At 40.7% G+C, this 18402-nt stretch overlaps 1 protein-coding gene across 3 annotated transcripts in view; it reads left to right on the top strand.

Moving 5' to 3' along the window:
* UTRN (utrophin) overlaps window positions 1-18402 on the top strand; it is a 339710-nt gene that overhangs the window by 16019 nt on the left and 305289 nt on the right. For 2 of the 3 annotated variants that reach the window (XM_015621646.1, XM_015621643.1), the window contains exon 1: window positions 17872-17974. The exons of the other annotated variant lie outside the window; for it this stretch is intronic. In XM_015621646.1, the coding sequence (XP_015477132.1) occupies window positions 17884-17974 (91 nt within the window). In that variant the 5' untranslated portion in view covers window positions 17872-17883. Of the gene's footprint in view, window positions 1-17871; window positions 17975-18402 lie in introns of those variants that run through there. 3 annotated transcript variants of the gene reach the window in all.

Genomic DNA, 18402 nt, shown 5'->3' with positions numbered 1-18402 from the left:
AAAAATAGAGAATTTCTGGTTAAATTACTGTTTTTTAACTAAGACATCCTTGAAGTATCTTAATCAAGGGGAAACAAATGCAGGTTTTACTACATAAAGTACTCCTTCCTTAGCAGTGTTTAGACATTTCCCCCACCCTCCTCCAGTCCTGCAGGGCTTGGAATGGTGAGAGGACAGCTGAAGAGTGGGTGAGTCAGTTAGATCATGTCTTCCAGAATCATCCAGCTTGTTATAAATAATAACCTGCTGTTTATTTAAATCTCTGTAGTGTAAATAGGTAACCTGTTGCTCTAACATTCAAGTGCAAAGATAGTGCCCTGCACTTTTTGCAAGCTGGTCTGATTATATCTCAGTAATGAAGGGAAGTGTATTAATATAAGGTGAGCTGATCTCTTTGCTATAACCATACCAAGAGCTGATTTAATAATTCTAATTTCTTTGTGTAATAAGTAGATCTAGTTGAATGTGTTCTCTCAGGTTTAAATAATTTGTAAAGTCCTATTTCAAGTTTCCTTCTGTAGAATAGACAACTAAATTAAATATGAATAACCACATATTTAATTTTGATGGTTGTTTTAAATTCCTGTTCAAGTAAGTGTACAAAAGAGACTACTTTTAAAATTACATCCTTAAGCATATAGTTATCTAATGTAAAACTAGGTTAAATAAGGGTCAAAAATGTCACCTTGGCCTTGAGTTCTTTTGAGCTCTTAAATGACAAAATTAGCCTCTTGAAGCAGATTAAAAATGTGACCAAAACAGAATCTAATCTTACTTGTTTTTGTCCTTTTATTCCTACTTCTGCCTCACAGACTGTTTCTATTTATTGTAAAACAAGCCTGTTTGTTCCCAGCCTCATTTTACCTTTGTATTTGGTCATCAGCTGTGGAGGATAGGGCTGGATATCCTTAGGCTTGTTTAGCTTCCCTTCCTAGCTGAGATGTGACATGGTGAGCTCTTGTGATGGTTTTTCCGTGGTTTTGCCAGTATTTGAGGGATACATGAAGTAGAGTGTGGTCCCCTTTATCTCTATCCACTTGCAACTATTGATACAGAAACTCATCCTGATATGAATTTTTCAGGCCTGGCTTGGAGTGTTGGATAAAAAACATGAAAGCAGTAGGCAAAGGAAACTATGCATTATGTACAAGGAAACTTTTGGGGTTCCTGCTTTGCTCTGGGCAGCTAAATATCAATGGGTTAAAGTATCCTAGAGTGACCAAGATGACTTGCTTTTTTTCTTGGGATTTTTTTTTTTTCCTGTCTTAGTAGAACTTTGTTGTCTGGCCTTGCATTTCCACCTCAGGGCAGAGCATTACTATAGTGAGCTAAGTAATGGATGTGGCTGTGTAGCTACAGAGGAGTGTGTTCCCTTCTGGCAGGTGTTCAAGAATATCTTTGAATATTTATGTGGTGAATTAACACTGTAGTGTAGAGGAGGTTTGGCAGAAAATCTTTGAGGATCTTGCAAGTTGCTGCACGCAAAGTTAGTGGTTCCTTTGCAAAAGCACATGTTGAAAAAAACCCAAATGGCACGTCTAAAATGTGCTGAGTAAGGCTGCTGAGAGTTGGATCTGGCAATGTGTGATTTTTGCAAAGGCATCTTGCTGTGGATTGTCATTTATTCAATGAAACCTTTATTTTAAAAATTGCTTATACAGGGGAAAAGCTTTGTACCTCCTCTAATGGATATCTAAATTTTACTGAAATTCACATAATTGAATTATGTAGACCTTATTAAAGGTTTTTCATAAATTACAAATTGACATTGGGTTTGATAGATCTGCTGGTCCTTCTCAGTTTTTATTGGCATTAATTTGCTGTAGAAGGAAAGGTTGTCAGTGTTCAGTTGAAGTGAAATTCTTAATTTCATGGAGAGATGGAATAGTGCTTTCTTCATTTTCTCAATTTTTCCAAGCTGGTTTTTCTTTTAAAATGGCCTTGTTCTTTGGTTGCAACCTGAAGAACAAGGAGGGGGACCCTGTGTTGGGGATGAGGAATAATTCTCTTTGAAGAGATTTGACAAATTCAGACCAGTAGAGATCATAAAAGTCAGAACAACTGGTCTGGCTTAGAAATTGCTCTGTTTACAGCAGCCATGGCATTACCAGGGAGAATTCTTCAACTGGGTTTGGGCAGAGTAATCTCAGTTTAGCACCCACCTTGTCTCCTCCATGCAGGGATCACAGCTGACCCACTGCTCCACTTCACCCACCACAGGATCAGTTGCAGGTAACTCATGGGCACAGCAGTGGGTTCCGTGGAGTGACAGAGAGCTACATAAGGTGAGGGAGAAATTATCCATGTGGATCTGTCCATGTGGGAAGATAAGGCTAAACTTAACCATCTGCAGGCAATTAAAATTCATGACAGAAGGTCAGGATATTATACTCTCTGCCAGTCACTTCTTCATTAACTAGACCTGTGCAAATATAATGTAGTCTGTTAAAATTTAACCCCAAGAGATGATTTCTTGCAAGAGAATCAGTGTTGATGCATAAAAATGGGGAGTAGGTGGAAATGCTGAAATACTGTAGACACCTCTTTCTGCTCAGTATAAAAACACAGTGGCTGAGAAAAAGGCAGTTTCTACACATAGCACACACAGTATTTAGGAAGCAGTTTCGTTTAGTAGATATTGGGTGATGGAAGTGCCTGATATATACTGTGTCCTTTAAAAAAGGTGTTTTTAAATTCTTGCTAATGAATTCAGATCCCCTTTGCTATATAAGAATACCCTTGATTTCTCATGTAGCTAAATCTAATCTAAGTACTGTATTTCAGCATGGCTAGGTGTTTTTTGTTTTTTTTTTTTTTTTTTTTTTTTTTTAACTTAAGTGTGGTGTTCTTCTGTACCTCTACTACTCCATCCTTCATTTTCCCTACTTCTTATTTCTATTGAGAGATGGTAAGAGTAAAGAAGCAGCTGTAACTTGCCATGTGCTTAGTTTTCCTCAACTTGGTTCCCAGTAGCGATGTCTTGATGTTGTTTCTTGGACAGTGGAGCCCTTTTAAAAAACCTTTGTTTCACTTGGGCGCAATCTGTCTGTGGTGCTGACTGCCTGTAATAATTCATCTTTGCTGTTGCCAGGTTGAGTGCTGTGTCTTGGGCAGTGAATGACTGTGATTAAGCTCAAAGACTTTACATGTTGATGGTTTTTCAACTTGTTTTCAGCCTAACATCAGAGCCACCTTATCACAGAGATCTTTTATCCTTCTAGGGCAGGGTGTTCCAAAGGATGGATATCCAGATGAATTTTCAAGTGGTAAAGTCCTCTTTATACTATAATTTTGGGTCACCATGTTAAAATAGTAGTTACCAATTATTAAGGTATCTGCAGATTAGGCCTGTTTGTACTGCAGAACAGTGGATTTTTTTTTTTCTTCCTTTGCTCTTAATCAGAAGGAAAACTGTAAAATTGGTCTCACCTTTGTCACTCTTCAGTGCTATTGGTCATCACAGATCTTGGGCTTGGCGGATGAATGTAACATTTGGGGTGTCCATAACTCAGATCGGTGCTTTTTTCAGGGGAAATATCAGGAACACCCAGGAAGGTGAGCACTACATTGATCATTAGCACTACAGACTAGTCTTCTTTAAGAAAACAAACAAATCATAAAAGAAAACAAACAAAAAATCTTACCCTGACTTCCTTTTCCTTTCTCTGTTTTCTCACTGGAGATGTGGAGTAATGACTTCAGAATTGAAAGGAGCTAGAGCTTTCCAAGATTAGTATGTTCCCATACCTTGGTTTTTTGGTTGTAACTAGTCACTAGTTAGGTGGGTGTCACTTCTAACTGATGTTTAGAGAAAGGCAACAAGATTTCTCCTGAGTGGCAGCAATGGCTCAAATGAAATACTGGATATGTTTTTTGGGGATTAGCAAGGTGATTAGATGTACCTACTGAAGTTATTATAAGGGTTAGGGAATGGAGATGGTGGGGAAAAAGGGGGAAAAAAAAACACTGTTTGTAAAAAAAAAAAAAAAAGCCAAACATGTTTCAGGAGTTTCAGCCCTCAGGGAAGGACATATTTTCAGCTGCTCCTGTTCCTACCCCTCCCCCTCATAAAGTGAATTGTAAAGTAAATAGAAATGTAACTATGCACTTTCTGGCTTGGATGTTTCTTCCTGATAGACAAAAGCACAGCCACAAGGTAAGGCTGTGGTTTTAAAGTGATGGAACAAGATGTGATGGGGATGGGTTTGTGTCATCTTTGTTGTGTATACTCCAAGATAAGAGAGAAGGACTATGTAGTTGTATATGCCTGTGCACACATAGGTATGCACAGACCTCTATCTACTTCCCCCGTCCAGGATTTGCGTTTAGAGATCATGATATTCCTGGGAAATTATGCAGCCCTTTCAAGCTGAGAATAATTATACAGCAATGTGTGGATCCAAGATTGTTTAGAAGTCTGTCTTTAATGAGGTGTTTCCAATTAGTTGCTTGGGAGTATGGTAAATCCTCAGTTCGTAATGAAGCATGTATCCGTATTTCCATCACATACTGGGTGGGAATTCTTGCAACCCATGCTGAACACCCCTGAGCTGTCCCCAGCCAACAAGGGTGGCTTGGAGGCAGCTAGCAACAAGTGTGTGTGTGCACATGTGGGAGTGCATCACTGACATGGCTGGGCTGCTGTTATGGGATGGGTTTATTTCCTTGTCTCATCCAGACTGTGTGGGAAGCTCCTGGGCACTGGGGATATAGAAGATAACTCTTGAAAACCTTGAGTGATAACAATTACTAGAAACATGGTGATTTCTAATATTTTTTTTTTTTTTAACTATCTGGATTTGGTTAAGAATTGGTGTTTGTTGTCCTAAAGTCTTTGGAATTTTTTTTGAATGGTTGTTCTCTAGATTGTGACTGGAATAATTTTTTCTAGGATGAGAGAATGCCATGTGGACAATATTCTTGCATATGCAGTTGTTTGGTTTTTTTAAAACAATGCCATAACTGAGCTACAGATGAATCTTCTGACTCAACCAGTAAAAGGTTTTTAAGAGGCAGAGACATTCAGAAGAGAAGTGGCAGACAGAGGACATGCTTGCTGCTTCATGAGATCAGAGACTTCATGTAGTAGATACAGAAAAAGTGCATCTCAGGCTAACAACTGAGGGAATTCAGCCTGTGTGTGATAAAATTTATTGTTACTTATTTTTTGTTTCCCTTTCACCCCCCTCTCCTGGTCAGCTCTGACATCTCAAATGGGAAGCAATCTCAAACACTTCTCATGACTGTTTATGGATGTTGAGCTTAGCTACTCTGCATGCTTGGTAAGGTTGACTCCCAAGGTTTTCTTATAGGTGTCTTAATTTTCTGACATCTGTCAGTTTCTCCTATATATGTAGTGTCTGGATATTGGCATTTGGTCTCAGAAAATGCAGGTAGATTCACTGCTCCCTTACAGCTCTGCTGGAGAAAAGCTGGTAGTTGTTTTTTGGGGTTTTTTTTCACTTGATCCAAGATACACTACTTCTCTCCTGCTGGTCAGTGTTGGAATTTGGAAGCTTGTAGCTATATTTTCCTGTCTTTCTGTATGCTTGTCTCCCTCCTTATCTGTGTACTTGTGTATGCAACTGTGAAAGCTTGAGTAGCTCCACTGTATGAAGAGGGACAGTGGTGGTTTCATGAACTTGCTGGAAATTTCAGTTTCACTCTCAGCAAGAGGTTCCCACCCCGCTGGGGAGGCTGTGCTGGTGACTGCACTGGGCTTGTTCCTGTGACCTTGGCTTTGTGGAAGTAAAAACTTAACTCAGCCTTTAAGCGTCACGTATTTAGTTTCCTTGTAGTTTTATACTGTGTTGGGATTTCACCACCATGTGCCCAGCTTTCTAGACTTTTTAGCTCTTTAGAGATAATTGTTTTATTTTTTATTTTTTTTTGTCCCATTTCCTGCATGCATTGTTCATAAATCACAGTCAAAGGTCTGGCAATAACTTGCTAATGCAAACATGAGACACATGGTTCTACTCTGCCTAGCTTCCACTTTCATAGTGGTTTTGTATCCAGACCAAGGGATGTATGTCATCATATGGTGTGATTCTTGGAGTGTGCTGGGCAGGGCCAGGAGTTGGACTCTGTGATCCTGATGTGTCCCTTCCAGCTTAGCAGATTTGATGATATGTGTAGTGATCTGTCCTTCCCACACCAGGTGTAATTTGCTACTTTTTGTGCTGTTACTGTGCCAGAAAAGGAGAGACTGATTAGAGAGAGGTAAACTCTCTGCAGTGCTTGACAGAAAGGTACTTGGGGGCTACAGTGGTGCCTCTAAAAGATTAAGTGGATCTTGGCAATGCCTATTTTTGAACCTGGGTTATGTTAAAAGGCATGTGGCATATTCCAAAATAATTTTGGAAACTTAGGTTCAGCTTGACAGTGCTCAAACACTTCTGCATTTCTGTGAAGTTGTAGATGAGAGTGCTGTTTTGTACTTGCAATGTTTACCAAGCTTTTCTAACATTATCCTGATTTGTGGTGGTTTTTTTCTTCATTTTCTATGCTGATGCAGCACTCTTTAGAATGGAATGAGGTATATATAAATTTTTTTTACAGATAATGAAGGAAATTTGCATTTCATAGTGGTATTAGCCATGAAACTTCATTATGAAATTTGTCCATTTTATCTTCAGAGAAAAGCCTGCGTGAAGCTGTGAAATTTCTGATGTCTTCATGAGCCTTGTATAATTTCTGTAACCAGTGGGCTGGGTTGGAATTGCTCACCTTCTCTATTTCTACCTCCCAAAGTCTGCACAGTTTTGGGATTGCTGCTGCTATTTAAACATCCTAGTTTCCCAGCAGCCACAGAACCTAAACATGCCTTGTATGCTTCCAAATCACAACAAATCTCTTGGCTCTTCTATTCTGTTATAGAAAATGGGGTTTGGGGGAGGGGAAGAACCTACCAAAAGAATTCTTTGATTTGCTCACTGTCTGTAATCCATTCCTGGGTTTTGAGGGACAGGGGGCTGTAGAACTGGTTATGGCTAGATGCCTTAGCTAAGAAGAGAAGCACAAGGAATTCTTTCCTGTCATCACTGCTGCCCTGGTATGGCTTCCCAGCAGACTTCCTGGTTTTACTTGGGAAATAGGTTGTTGGCGAGACTGATTTTCTGAAGTAGTGAAATAAATGGCAAACCAGCTATGTCATAGGAGTCCTCTTGGCCAGAACGGGCTGTACGGTGTGTGGGGAACTGAATGAATGGTTGTGATAGGAACTGAGAGGCTCTCTGGCTCTTCCTGTGGTAGTCACAAAGTTCTTGCTGTCTGCAGTTGGAGGTGAATCCTTGTACTGTCCCACTTCTTTAATAATTACTGAAATACAGAGGTTGAAATGGGTTGGAGCAATTCCCAGAGGAGGTAACAAGGGCTGGGGTAAGCCCTGGAGCTTCTCCAGTCATGTTTGTCAGATGGAAGTAGCAAAGCCCCCTGGCTGAGCTGGGCTTAGTCAGAAGCCAGGTACTGGGGATCTGTGAGTCATGGTCTAGCTGGTAGCTAAAATACCATCATAGGGACATCTGATGCAAGTTAGATTTCTTGTGAAAATGCTTCTCCCCTCTCCCTCCATATCTACTTGTTCCTTCTTTTGTGTGCTGGTGGGAGAATTTCAGTGGTTTCATCTGATCCTGACCAATAACATGTCCTGTTCTCTGCTGCTTCTTTGTCCCAGCTGCCTGATCTTGGATGTAAGAGACAAAATAGGGGACATGCATGTTTTCTATGCTGTTTTGGAAGGGATTTATGCTCACTTCACTGGGATTGTACTGGATGAAATGCAATAAACTGGCCTGCCTCTTTGATTTGGACCCTCCTGACAGAGGGTCAAAAGACTGATGAATAGCTGTGTAGATCAGGGGTAGAACAAGGGAAGGAAGATAATTATGATGGAATGGTAGGTACAAAACTGGTAGTGTGACAGCACCTGATGATCATGTGGGAGTGAGAAGACTGAAGGCACTGTCTTGAGAATTGCTTTGAGAGCTGATCATACTTTTTTCTTAACAGTAGTGGGGTTTTGATCATTTACAGGAAGAGTAAATGAGTATTTGGAGGCAAGTAAGGAGAAAAGATAGATGGTGGAAAAACTGCAGAGCTAGGGAGGTTGAGTGTAAATTTCTGAAAACCCCTGGGTAATGCAGCTTCTTGACTCTCTGTGGTCATATCGCTGTGTTTATGCTAGAGCTACTTTCCAGTGACCCAGAGTCTCACATGCACTTAGTAGCACAATTCCCAGGAAGGTAGGTTGTATCAGATTGTTTTAAAATTGTGTTTCAAACGTTTTAATTGTATCTGTATGAAGTTCTGTTTCTGGACCTTGCCACCTATATCCTAAACTGCCTTGCTATCTTACATTGTAAGCTGTAAAGATCTTTCTTCTGTGAATCCCCTCTTTCAAACCATATTTATGAAGATATGTAATGGGGGTTTATCTTTTTTCTGTGGCTGACCTGGAATACTTGTGACAAACTTTGTTATAAGGAGGAGATATGTCAGAATGCCGTGATCTAAAATTAAACAAAGTCACCTACAAGCAGATTAAAGAAAACAAACAGTATCAATGCTGTGGTTATACTACAAAATAAAGCAAAAAACCCCAGAAAACCAAAAAACTCCACCAACCAAAACCAAGCAACAGTGAGATTTTATAATGCTTTGTTCATGCAGCTGCCTTAAACCAGTCCAGTTAAAGGGAACTGCCCATAAATAGAAAAGTTTATATGACAGTGTTAACTGTGAGAATACTACAGTTGGATATCAAATGATTGGTAATGAAGGCATTATTCTGTTTGGTTGAATATAGGTATTACAGAGAATGCTCAAATCTAGGGTAAGTTGAAGTCAGAGTAAGAAAAACTCTTGCACGCTCATGTTTGAGTGAATTACAACTGCCAATCGACTTGCTGTGTTTTGTCCATCTCCTTTATTTATATTGGTGTTTTACCACCCTATAAAGATTATTTTTTTTTATTTTAGGGGACCTGTGAACAAGTTTAATGCAACTTGCTTCAATATTAACTTTGTGAAGTTGAAGTGGTTTTTGCCTGGATGTGTTGGCAGGCCTGCAGAGAGGAACAAGGCTTGCTTTTCAGTAGCAAGTTGTTGCTGCTGAATCAGGAGAAGTTAAACTAGTAAGAAAATAACCCTGTGATAAAACCTGTTCAGTGTTTGGTAACAGCAGCAAAAGCAAGTAGGGTAGTAGGAAAGACAGAACAACATAAGGAACAGACTGATAAATGTATGCCCTTTGGAGCACTTTGCTTCCTGTGCTAGGGAGACAGGAGGGTTGTAAAAGCTCATCTGCTAAATGGAGTGAGGGTCTTGAGCACACAGGATGGTACGTGGTGTGTCAGAATCTCTGTCCACTTTGGTGTAAAAGCTTTTGAACAAAGGTGCTTACGTTACATCCTCACATACTCTTTGTAGCCATGATACATATATATTTGAAATACATGAAAGCAGTGATTGTTTGAATTTAAATTCAAAGGGAAAAAAAAAGGCAACTATTAAAGGCTTCAGCCTTAAAACGTTTCTGTTGAAGTAATGTGAAATTTTATTGAGCTGCTTGTAAGGTTGTTGCAGGCAATGTCAGATGGCTTCATAACCAGTAGTACAAAATAGGGGGTGTGAAATTAATAGCTGAAAAGCTGATGTTTTCAGACCCATGGATGAGATTGTGCCTTGAAGTTCACACTTCAAGTTCAAGGTGTGATGCTTTAGTAAGGTGACCAATAATGCTATCACTTGAGTGTGTGCATCTGCTTTCAACCCTTTTAAAATTTGAAATTGTTTTAAAATCAGCTAGGAAACATTTATGTTGTCGACATTAAATATTTATATGGGAATAACTGTGCTGCACCTGTTGCATCACAGTAATTGTGAAGGAGCAGTTGTGGTTTGGGGCTTCATTTGTCTGGCTTAGGAATGTGTATGATTTGCTAGTCAGTCTTGCACAGAAAGACTTTTTAGAATATACTGTACGTGTGGCCTCTGTCTCAGCTTCCACGTGACTTAGGCTTTAAATCCAACAAACACTTGGCTATGGAGAAAAACCATGATGCTGGTGGCAGCAAGTAGCGGAGCTGGTCATTGTGCCACAGTACTTTGAGAGGCACAGATGGAGTTTGTGAGATGGGTACCATGTGATTGCAGGCTAACTTCTGCACAGTGTTTGCTGGATTTTCTCACAAGGTTTCTGAGAGTTTTATTATCATATCTTAGTGGGTGGTGGCATTTGAAGAATAAAAGAATGCAATCCTTCTGTCCAGTGGAGCTTTGGTAATTACTCCTCCGCACACTTGAGCTTAAATAACTGAGCCCAGTGTTTTCCATTTGACCTGGCAGAAGCCTGCAAAGTATACACACAGAAAGCTTGCTGAAAATTTCATGAAAACAAGCGAGGGTGTAAACATGCAATCTTTTGCTGGCTTGCAAAATTGAATCAGTTGCTGCCCCTCAGCTGCTTGCCACTGCCTCTTTGACCACATCTCTGCTGCTGGTGGTTTGTGAGAGCTTTCCTTAGCTAGTGTGGAGTTGAGTGAGATGCCCATTAACCCAGCTATTGCTCAGCCTCTTCAGACTGGGCTGCTTCCCAGTCTCTGCTTGGGAACCTAGGCAGGTGGCTTGAGATAGATAGGTGCACATTCAGTCCCAAATAAAATGCACTATCATTTTCTCTGGTGTTGGATCTCTGCTTATGAGTGTGTGTAGCATTACTGGCAGAGAGACTTGAGGCTTTTTGGTGTTTAGTTGTGTGGGTCTATTCTTCCTTTAGGTAATGGTTCAGTTGTGCCCTGTGCTTTGTCTCTTTTCCACACTCCTTCCCATGTCCTCTGATACAAGGAAATGCTGTGCTAAACTGAAGGACACTCTCTGAGAGCTTTAATTTTCACTTCTGTGGCCCTAAGAAAGCAAGTTGATGGTGTTTGTTGCTTTGCTCTTTGTTCTTATGTTTCTCTTTGCTAGTTGGCAGCGCAGTGTGGTGGTTCTGTGTTGCCATAGCTGCTGTGTGATGGTTCCTCTGTAAACTGACCTCAGCCTCAGAGTAGTTTATTAATCTGTTATTTTGCAGGTTCCAGTAGGCTCAATATTTAACAAAGCACATGTTTTTTACCTCATTCTTTTTCTTCAGTGCTAATTGGTGAGGGAGGAGAGAAAGAGGGCCATTAATTTTAAGTTTTAATGATGCACTTCTGCACCTGACAATTGATGCAATGATTTTTTTTTAAATACAGTCTTTGTAGAATGTTGTACCTACCAAAAAATCTGAATGTTGGATTATCTGTTAAAATATACTCTCTGACCTTGTTGAAGCCTTGACAACCTTAATGACACAATGATCTGCAATTTGTAGCTGTTAAAAGGCGATCAGTGGCAAAAGGCTGTGAATGTTGTGTAAGTTTTTAGCAGTGAGTGTAAATTTAACTATTGGGACAAATTAACAAGCAATATATTAAGTCTATATTAAGTTAACTGGAGGTTTTAAAGAGGATTGAGCAGGAATATGTTTTGTGTCGGTTTTTTCCCTGCTTTTGGAAAAGGAGTCCTTCATGAGAGTAAAGGCTTATACAGTGGCAGCAGTGTAGGTAATTCTAAGATGGTTTTCTGTAGTTTAGAAAATTTTGCACTGTCGCTCTGGCATCATGCAGAAGAAATGGTGTGAAGCCTGCCCTCATCAAGCTGGCTGCTCCAGGACTGTGGGCTGGGTGCCTGCACTAGAGCTGGGTGCTCTGTGCTAAGTCCTGAACACCCAGTGCAGCCTTCCTACACTGAGCTAAGTAGATGTGTTTTGGGATGGTTTTTCTTCTACTTTTTATTTTTTTTTCCTTTTTTGACTCTGATAACAGCAGTGCTATTTCAGAAAGAGGGATGTTTGTCCAGGTTTGTCCTCTGATGAGTGGGGAGTTTAACTGGAGATGTTTGTCTTGGACCTGACCAAGGTCCATAGGGAACTGACTTTGTTTTATTCTTCTTAGTTTTAGCATGCCTCTAATAGTTTCTTACTGATTTTTAGCTCTCTGAACTAGGAAAAGACAGCCTATTAGGGAGCTCTCTTCAGTATTCTTGTTCAAGGAAGGAATAGGGAAACTTGAGGCTCCTAATGCAGCCCTTCTTCAGATCCTCTTTCCCAGGTGAGCAAAACTTTCCCTCCTCAGCATAGTGACTGGGAAGTCTAAAGAATTTTGTTAATAGTTCCTGCAGAAAGCAGGGCAGCTCTGCACAACGTTGTCCCTCTTTGTCCTCTGTGTTTTTTTGTTGTGGGAAAGCATGAATAGAATACGTTGTTGTGAGCAGGAAGGGAAGTAGACTGTCTGGGGGGAAGAAATTGATCGCTAATTTTAACAAGACTGGTTATGTGTATACTTGTGACACTCAGTGTCAGTTTGGAAATAAATAGTGTGTTCTAAATGGTACAGCTGAAGAGTTAATGTCTTAGAGGGGTATGATCATCCATGTGTTGCTACAGGGCATTAAAATAAGAAAAACCAAACTTTCAGATCTTTGGAGTTGCAGTGGAACCTTGCTGACCATGAATGAAGTCATTGGTCAGGGTGTGCCACTCTTGAAAAATGCCTGTGATTATATTTAACTGTGATTATGTCCCCTGCTTCTCCTCACCATGGTAGGAGATAAGAGTTTTAGCTTTTGGGATGAAGGTTGTGGTTGCAGCCTAGCTGGTAGAGTGAAGGTCTGAAGACGTGAGCAAGTGGGGAGATGTGCCTGCTCCAGAACACCTCTCCAGGCTTCCTGGTATGTTTTCCTTCCCCTCTGCCCAGCTTGAGGCACACACCAATGCATGGCCCTGAGGAGTCTGCATGGGGAAAGCTGGAAGAGTTTGAAAAGAATTTATGAGAAAATGCTTTCTAAGGAAAAACCCTGTGGGATTTGCAAGGAGACTTGGAGATGTTTATGTTCTTGGAGGTACAAACAGATATTTACAAAATGAGTGACAGGAAAGTGTACAAGTAAATTATTCATATGCTTGCCTAAACAATTGCTTCCAAAGCTTTGGATTGTCCTGGCATATGAAGGACAGAGGAATGAGATGTTTTTTGGAAGCAGTGCCTTTTTCTGCAGCACTCCCTGGTGCTGTGGCATATGCTGAGGGCATAAGCTGAGGGTATGCTGCCCTGGGTGGAGTTGCTTACTTGCAGCTCTTACAGCTGCTTGGCTGCTGGCTTGAACTCAGTCTGTCCCACTGCATCAGGGCAAGTGGTTTTGAAAACTGAACTACCAGGATTGCTTGTTGGAGGAGCTGGGGCAGCTCAAGTGCTGGCCCCTCTCCTGTGCTTGGGCTTGCATGCTGTCACTCAGTGCTCAGTGCCTGGGCTTCTGCTGAAATACATGTTACACCCCAGCATATCAGCACACAAAGTTGAGCAGTGCATCTGTCATGGATTCACTGGGATTTGTTTAATAAAGGTGCCTGTGAATGGGCAGACACCTTGTTTTGGAAGGTGTGCTCAGCATTTTAAATGAAAAATAAAACGCAGAAGGCTCCTTCTTTCCCAGTGGACCTCCTGTCACTCCTCTGAGTTGCTGTAAACAGGTGGCCCAGGATGTTTTGGTACTGTTTGGATGTGGTTGGGTTTTACAGGTGTGATTATAATATAAGCAGCACATTTGGAAGATTAATGTGCTCCACAGATTTTTCTCAGTATTTACATTCAAAATATTCCTTTTTTCAAAAGGGAAAGAGGAACGTCAAAAAATATTTAAAATTATGGTGATTCTTGAAAGGCATTGCAATTTATGTAGGGTTGCTACTATTATTTCTTTTGCAGGATGAGTCAGTTATTGTGGCAGCCACAGACATGCAGTTTTACGAGACCCATGTGTCAAGTGCCTGAAGCGCCGTGTGCGGGAAGGGTTTGTGTTGGAGCTGCCTGTGAGAGCACTGAGAGAATATCTCTGTGTGTTATCTGTTCTGCAGTGCTCCACTAGCAGCCACACGCTGTTCCTCTTCCACAGTACTGAGGGCATTTACTGTATTGATGATGTTCTTTTCAGTAGAAAGCTTTATGCTGACATGAACCTGGCTGTGTGAAACGAAGTTTCAGTAGAAATGCTAAAAACTCATTGTTCTCCATCTGAATTACTGGCGTTGTGGGTTTCCTGGAAGTAGGGGTTAAACTAATAACTAGTCTCTATCAAAATGCAACAGGCATTTGAAACATTACTTTCTCTTCAAGTTCCTGCTGCCCTTCTCCTTAGCATCTCCTTAGAAGTTCTTGTTTGCTTGCTAAAACAAGTATTGTGTGGCCTGCTAATTTAAATCATGTTTGGCAGGCCAGCAAAAAAAGTTGTCAAGGTGTTGTGGTGAAATAAAACATCCTGAACAAAATTATGGGGTGTTAATGCCACAACATGAGAAGCTCTTAACTAGATGCTCATTACAGCGGTATTATAAAGGGTAGGACTAGACAGGTAGCACAGGAACCTTGAGCAAGGCTGAGCTTCCCCTCTAGGAAAACTCTTGGCTTGCTTGGCTCTCACCTTGGAGAAGGAAGGCGAAGGAGGAACTCTGCATCTCCTTGTTCTGCTCCCATAAGAAGTCCCTTAGATTTGTTTTTTATTCTGCCATAAACCCAAGCCTTTCTCTATGGGCTTGTATGGAAGAGTGGAAGTTCAGAGCAGGGCTACCCAAGGCCTATTTGGAACACAGCTGGAAGGAGACAGACTGTGAAACAGAAGCCAGTTTCCTCTTCTCCAGAGTCAAGGCATTCAAGGCTCTTGGAAGGCTCCCAGAAGGCAAAGAAGAAATGGAAACCAACCTCATTATAAATTGTCTTGCATAAAGGGGAGTTTTATAATTCAAGGATGTTGCCCTCTGCTCCCATTGTTGTTTGCCTCTGTGAACTTTAATTTTACTCTGAACCCAGTGCTGACTGTATATGCTGGGGCTGTGATAGAAAAGTGATTTTAAGTATTTATGAGCTCACCTCCAAATGAATGGGTGCAGTTAACTGAGTTTTTCCTCCTTTTTTTTTTCCCTTTCCTCCTACCTGTAGGTGCTTTTTTGCTTTCCCATCCCATGCTGTGTGGACTGAGCTACAGATGAGTAGTGTTTCACATGTGAGCTGTGGCATTCAGACCTACCCTTCAACAAGGGCTGGATTGTCATCCAAGCTCCAGTCCTTGTGAAAACTGTTAGAGCAAGCTTGTCATGCGTTGAGTGTAGCCTTGTTCTTCATGCTTTGTAATACATGGGCAAGCATAAAAAGACATGATTTCTACTTACTAGGCTTTTAGTTAGGCTTCCCTCTACTTCTGCCTTCCCACAGTAGGTTCGGCTGGTCTTTTTTATCATACATGATAAGAAGCCTAGGCACCCAGCCAGCTGCTGTGGAACTATAATAGGGCCAGTGGCATGTACAAAATTTGATTACTGCTGTCAACACCAGAGAGAATAGAAGAGAGCACGTACTCCAGTCAGAGAGCTACTAAATAAATGGCCTGTAGAATTCAGTAGTAGCAGAAATAAGACCATCTTCCTCCTAATGAATGACGTGGTTTATGGGTAGATAGTATGCTAGTATGTTGAGTGCTGGAGTTAGGTAAATTTTTTTTAAAAAAAGTTTTCCTTTACCTTCTTCAAGGATTACTTTGACCAGAAATTTCAATTTCTCTTCTGCTTTTCTTCTCTTGTGGTTAGTGTATAGATTTCACACCCAATACTTCAGATATTCATAGAGGCCATGGTTTCACTTTTAAAATTTAGCTTAACAATATTCCTGCCATCCTTAAGCTAACTTTGCAGATAGGTCCTGATATGAAAGTATTTCATGCTAGTAATTCTATCTCCATTTAGGCAAGGGATGTTTGTTTTTTAATTTAAACATAGTGCAACAATCCCCACCTCCTGCCCCATAAGTTAATAAATATTCTCAGTGTATGTTCTTATTGAAATGTTGGATTTTTGAGGTAAAACCTGCTGTTTGATAAAAGTGGTTTCTCTGATGTTCATGGGGAAGCTGCTGATGGTAGGAAGAGCTTGAGAGCTGAGCTTCTCTGGAAGCTCTGGTGCATGAATGATTTACTCAGCTCGGCTAATAGCTTCACATTGAATGAAGTTCAAGGGACTGATGGAGTCAGACTGGTGTTTCTCTAACTGTAATCACCTTCTCATTTGAGAAGTGTTGTCACAAACTAGCTGTCTTGTGGAACTTGTGCTTATTCTTCAGTCTTGCCAAGTGTGGGTGGGCCTTATCTTGGAGTGGCAGGGACTAAGGTGAGGTATTGGTTACACAGGAGAGCATTCCTAAGGAATTCAGACCAGTCTCATCAAAACTTGAAAAAAGGAACATGTGGTGCTGTTGGTAAGAGTTCTGGCATATGTGCAGGTCTGTCTGTTAATGCTCATAATTTGCTTGGTGGAGTTGGCAGCATCTTTTTGTTTTGTGCTTGGCACAGTAAGGTTTGTATTTGTATTTACAAAACACATCCTTGTTTGTTTCTAAAATAGAAATCCTAGCTTTAAAACTTTTATTACCTTTCCACTTTGCTCTTGTTTGCATGGTTCACAGAAATGTTTGGATATAAATGTCTGATTTAGCACCCTGAATGTATGGCTGTCTTTATGCGTGGAAACAAAACTCCTTTTGTGTGAAGCCTTTCAGCCTTCAACTTTGAGGAATTCTTGAATTTGGGAGAAAAAACATCCAATCCACAAATTTAAGTAGATTAAAATTAAGACCAACTTCTGGCCCACAAAAATTTATGAAAAATCTGATCTTGATTTCTCCCTCCTTCCTTCTTCTGAATAGTTTCTGGGGTGTGATACAGTAAAATGTCCTGACTGGATATCAATGAGAGAGGAGACCTGAATCTAGAACATTTGTCTTATAGCATGATGCAATGAGACAGGAAGACAAATCGACCAGCCTCTGTCCTTCTGCTTTTGAAATCAATTCTGTGGTTTAGAATGCTCCACTGTAGTCACAGTGCTTATTCTTACGTGTTATAGTTAATCTCTTCTTGCATTACTTTGTGACTGTTGGAATTCTGTACAGTTCAGTATCCAAGTGTGAAATATGGAGTGTCTTTCATAATTACAGTATTTGGAGTTATCTTAATTTGATTATAAAGTTGGCAACAGGCTTTTTGAAGACAGAGGGATTCAATTTGCTTTTTGTACTGGTAGTAAGCACAGTTTAAAGGCCCACTTGAAAATAGCTCTGATCCTATCATAGCCTTGCATTACCAAATTTCTGTTTCACTGTTCCTTGCTCTGCCTTGTTTGGAATTACTGCACACTGGAGAGGGCATGCCTAATCAGAGTTTGTAATTTTTGACTTGGAGGTTTATTTGCACAACTTCCTTTTTATCCTGTAATCTTGTGTTTAAAATTCCTCATGTTTTTTTGAAAGGCCATTAAAAGATGTGGATGCTTATTTTGAAGGGTTGTTCTGGTTTTATGTTCTGTTGACTGTGTGAAAAAAGTGTTATAGTGATACTGCAAACTTTTTACAGAACAAATACTGAAGATATTTACTGTTTTTAAAATGAGTATGGTATTTGATTTGAAGAGAAAAGGAAAATTACCATCATCTTTACTATTTTTCAGTTTGTAGACTTTAACTTGCCAGTTCTCTGAAAGCTGGAGTGTCCTCCTGCTTTCATAAGTAGTAGCAAAGCAGCGTATTTATCTGATTCTGAAGAGAAAAGAATGAAGTCTGTTCCTTGCTGACATGCAGCCTTTTTAAAGGTTTGTTTCCTGACTGGTTTTGTCAGTCCGTGTGTGGCTGAATGTGTCAAACCCTCTGAGGAAAACCAGCGCTGCCCTCCCCCTTGAATCCCAGCATGCAGTTCTTGCGTGGGTATTAGCGTGTACTTCCTCTGCATCTTCACTTTCCTGTTATTCAAAGAGTGAGCTTGCTCATGAGCGTTCAGGCAGCCAAAAAAGTTATGTGGGAAAAGCACCAGGCTGCTGCACCTCGGCAGAGCGGCCGGCCCTGCTGCGCCCCGCTGGGTGAGTAGTGTGTTCTGAAGGCTGTGGTGGGTGAAGGGGTCCAGCCGTGTGCGTCTGTCTTTATCTTCTACACCTGATGAAAGCTGCTTTTCTTAACTCTGCAAAAGTTTATTTACTCTAGCAGAGCAGGTCGTGGGAGGCATGGCAGGAAAAAGAGCGTTTTCTGTGGTGCTGCTCCATTGCAGGTGTTGTGTGAGCTTTGGCTGCGGCACACCTGCAGCTGCAAGATCCTCTTGGTAATGCTTGTGTTGTGGGCTTCCCTTTTATCTAGAACAGTAACTGGTTTGTGGCAGAGATTTCAGTGTTGTTCGGTCTGATTGAAAGTCTTAATGTCCTCAATTTTCTGAAACTATGCATTAAATTGTGGTGGTTTCAGCATTTGCTTGTTTTGATTCTTTACAGTTCTGCCTAGTGTGCCTTCTGGTGCT

This window comes from Parus major, chromosome 3 (genome assembly GCF_001522545.3).
Source record: "Parus major isolate Abel chromosome 3, Parus_major1.1, whole genome shotgun sequence".
Classification (NCBI taxonomy): domain Eukaryota; kingdom Metazoa; phylum Chordata; class Aves; order Passeriformes; family Paridae; genus Parus; species Parus major.
This window is presented reverse-complemented; position numbering and strand designations above follow the sequence as displayed.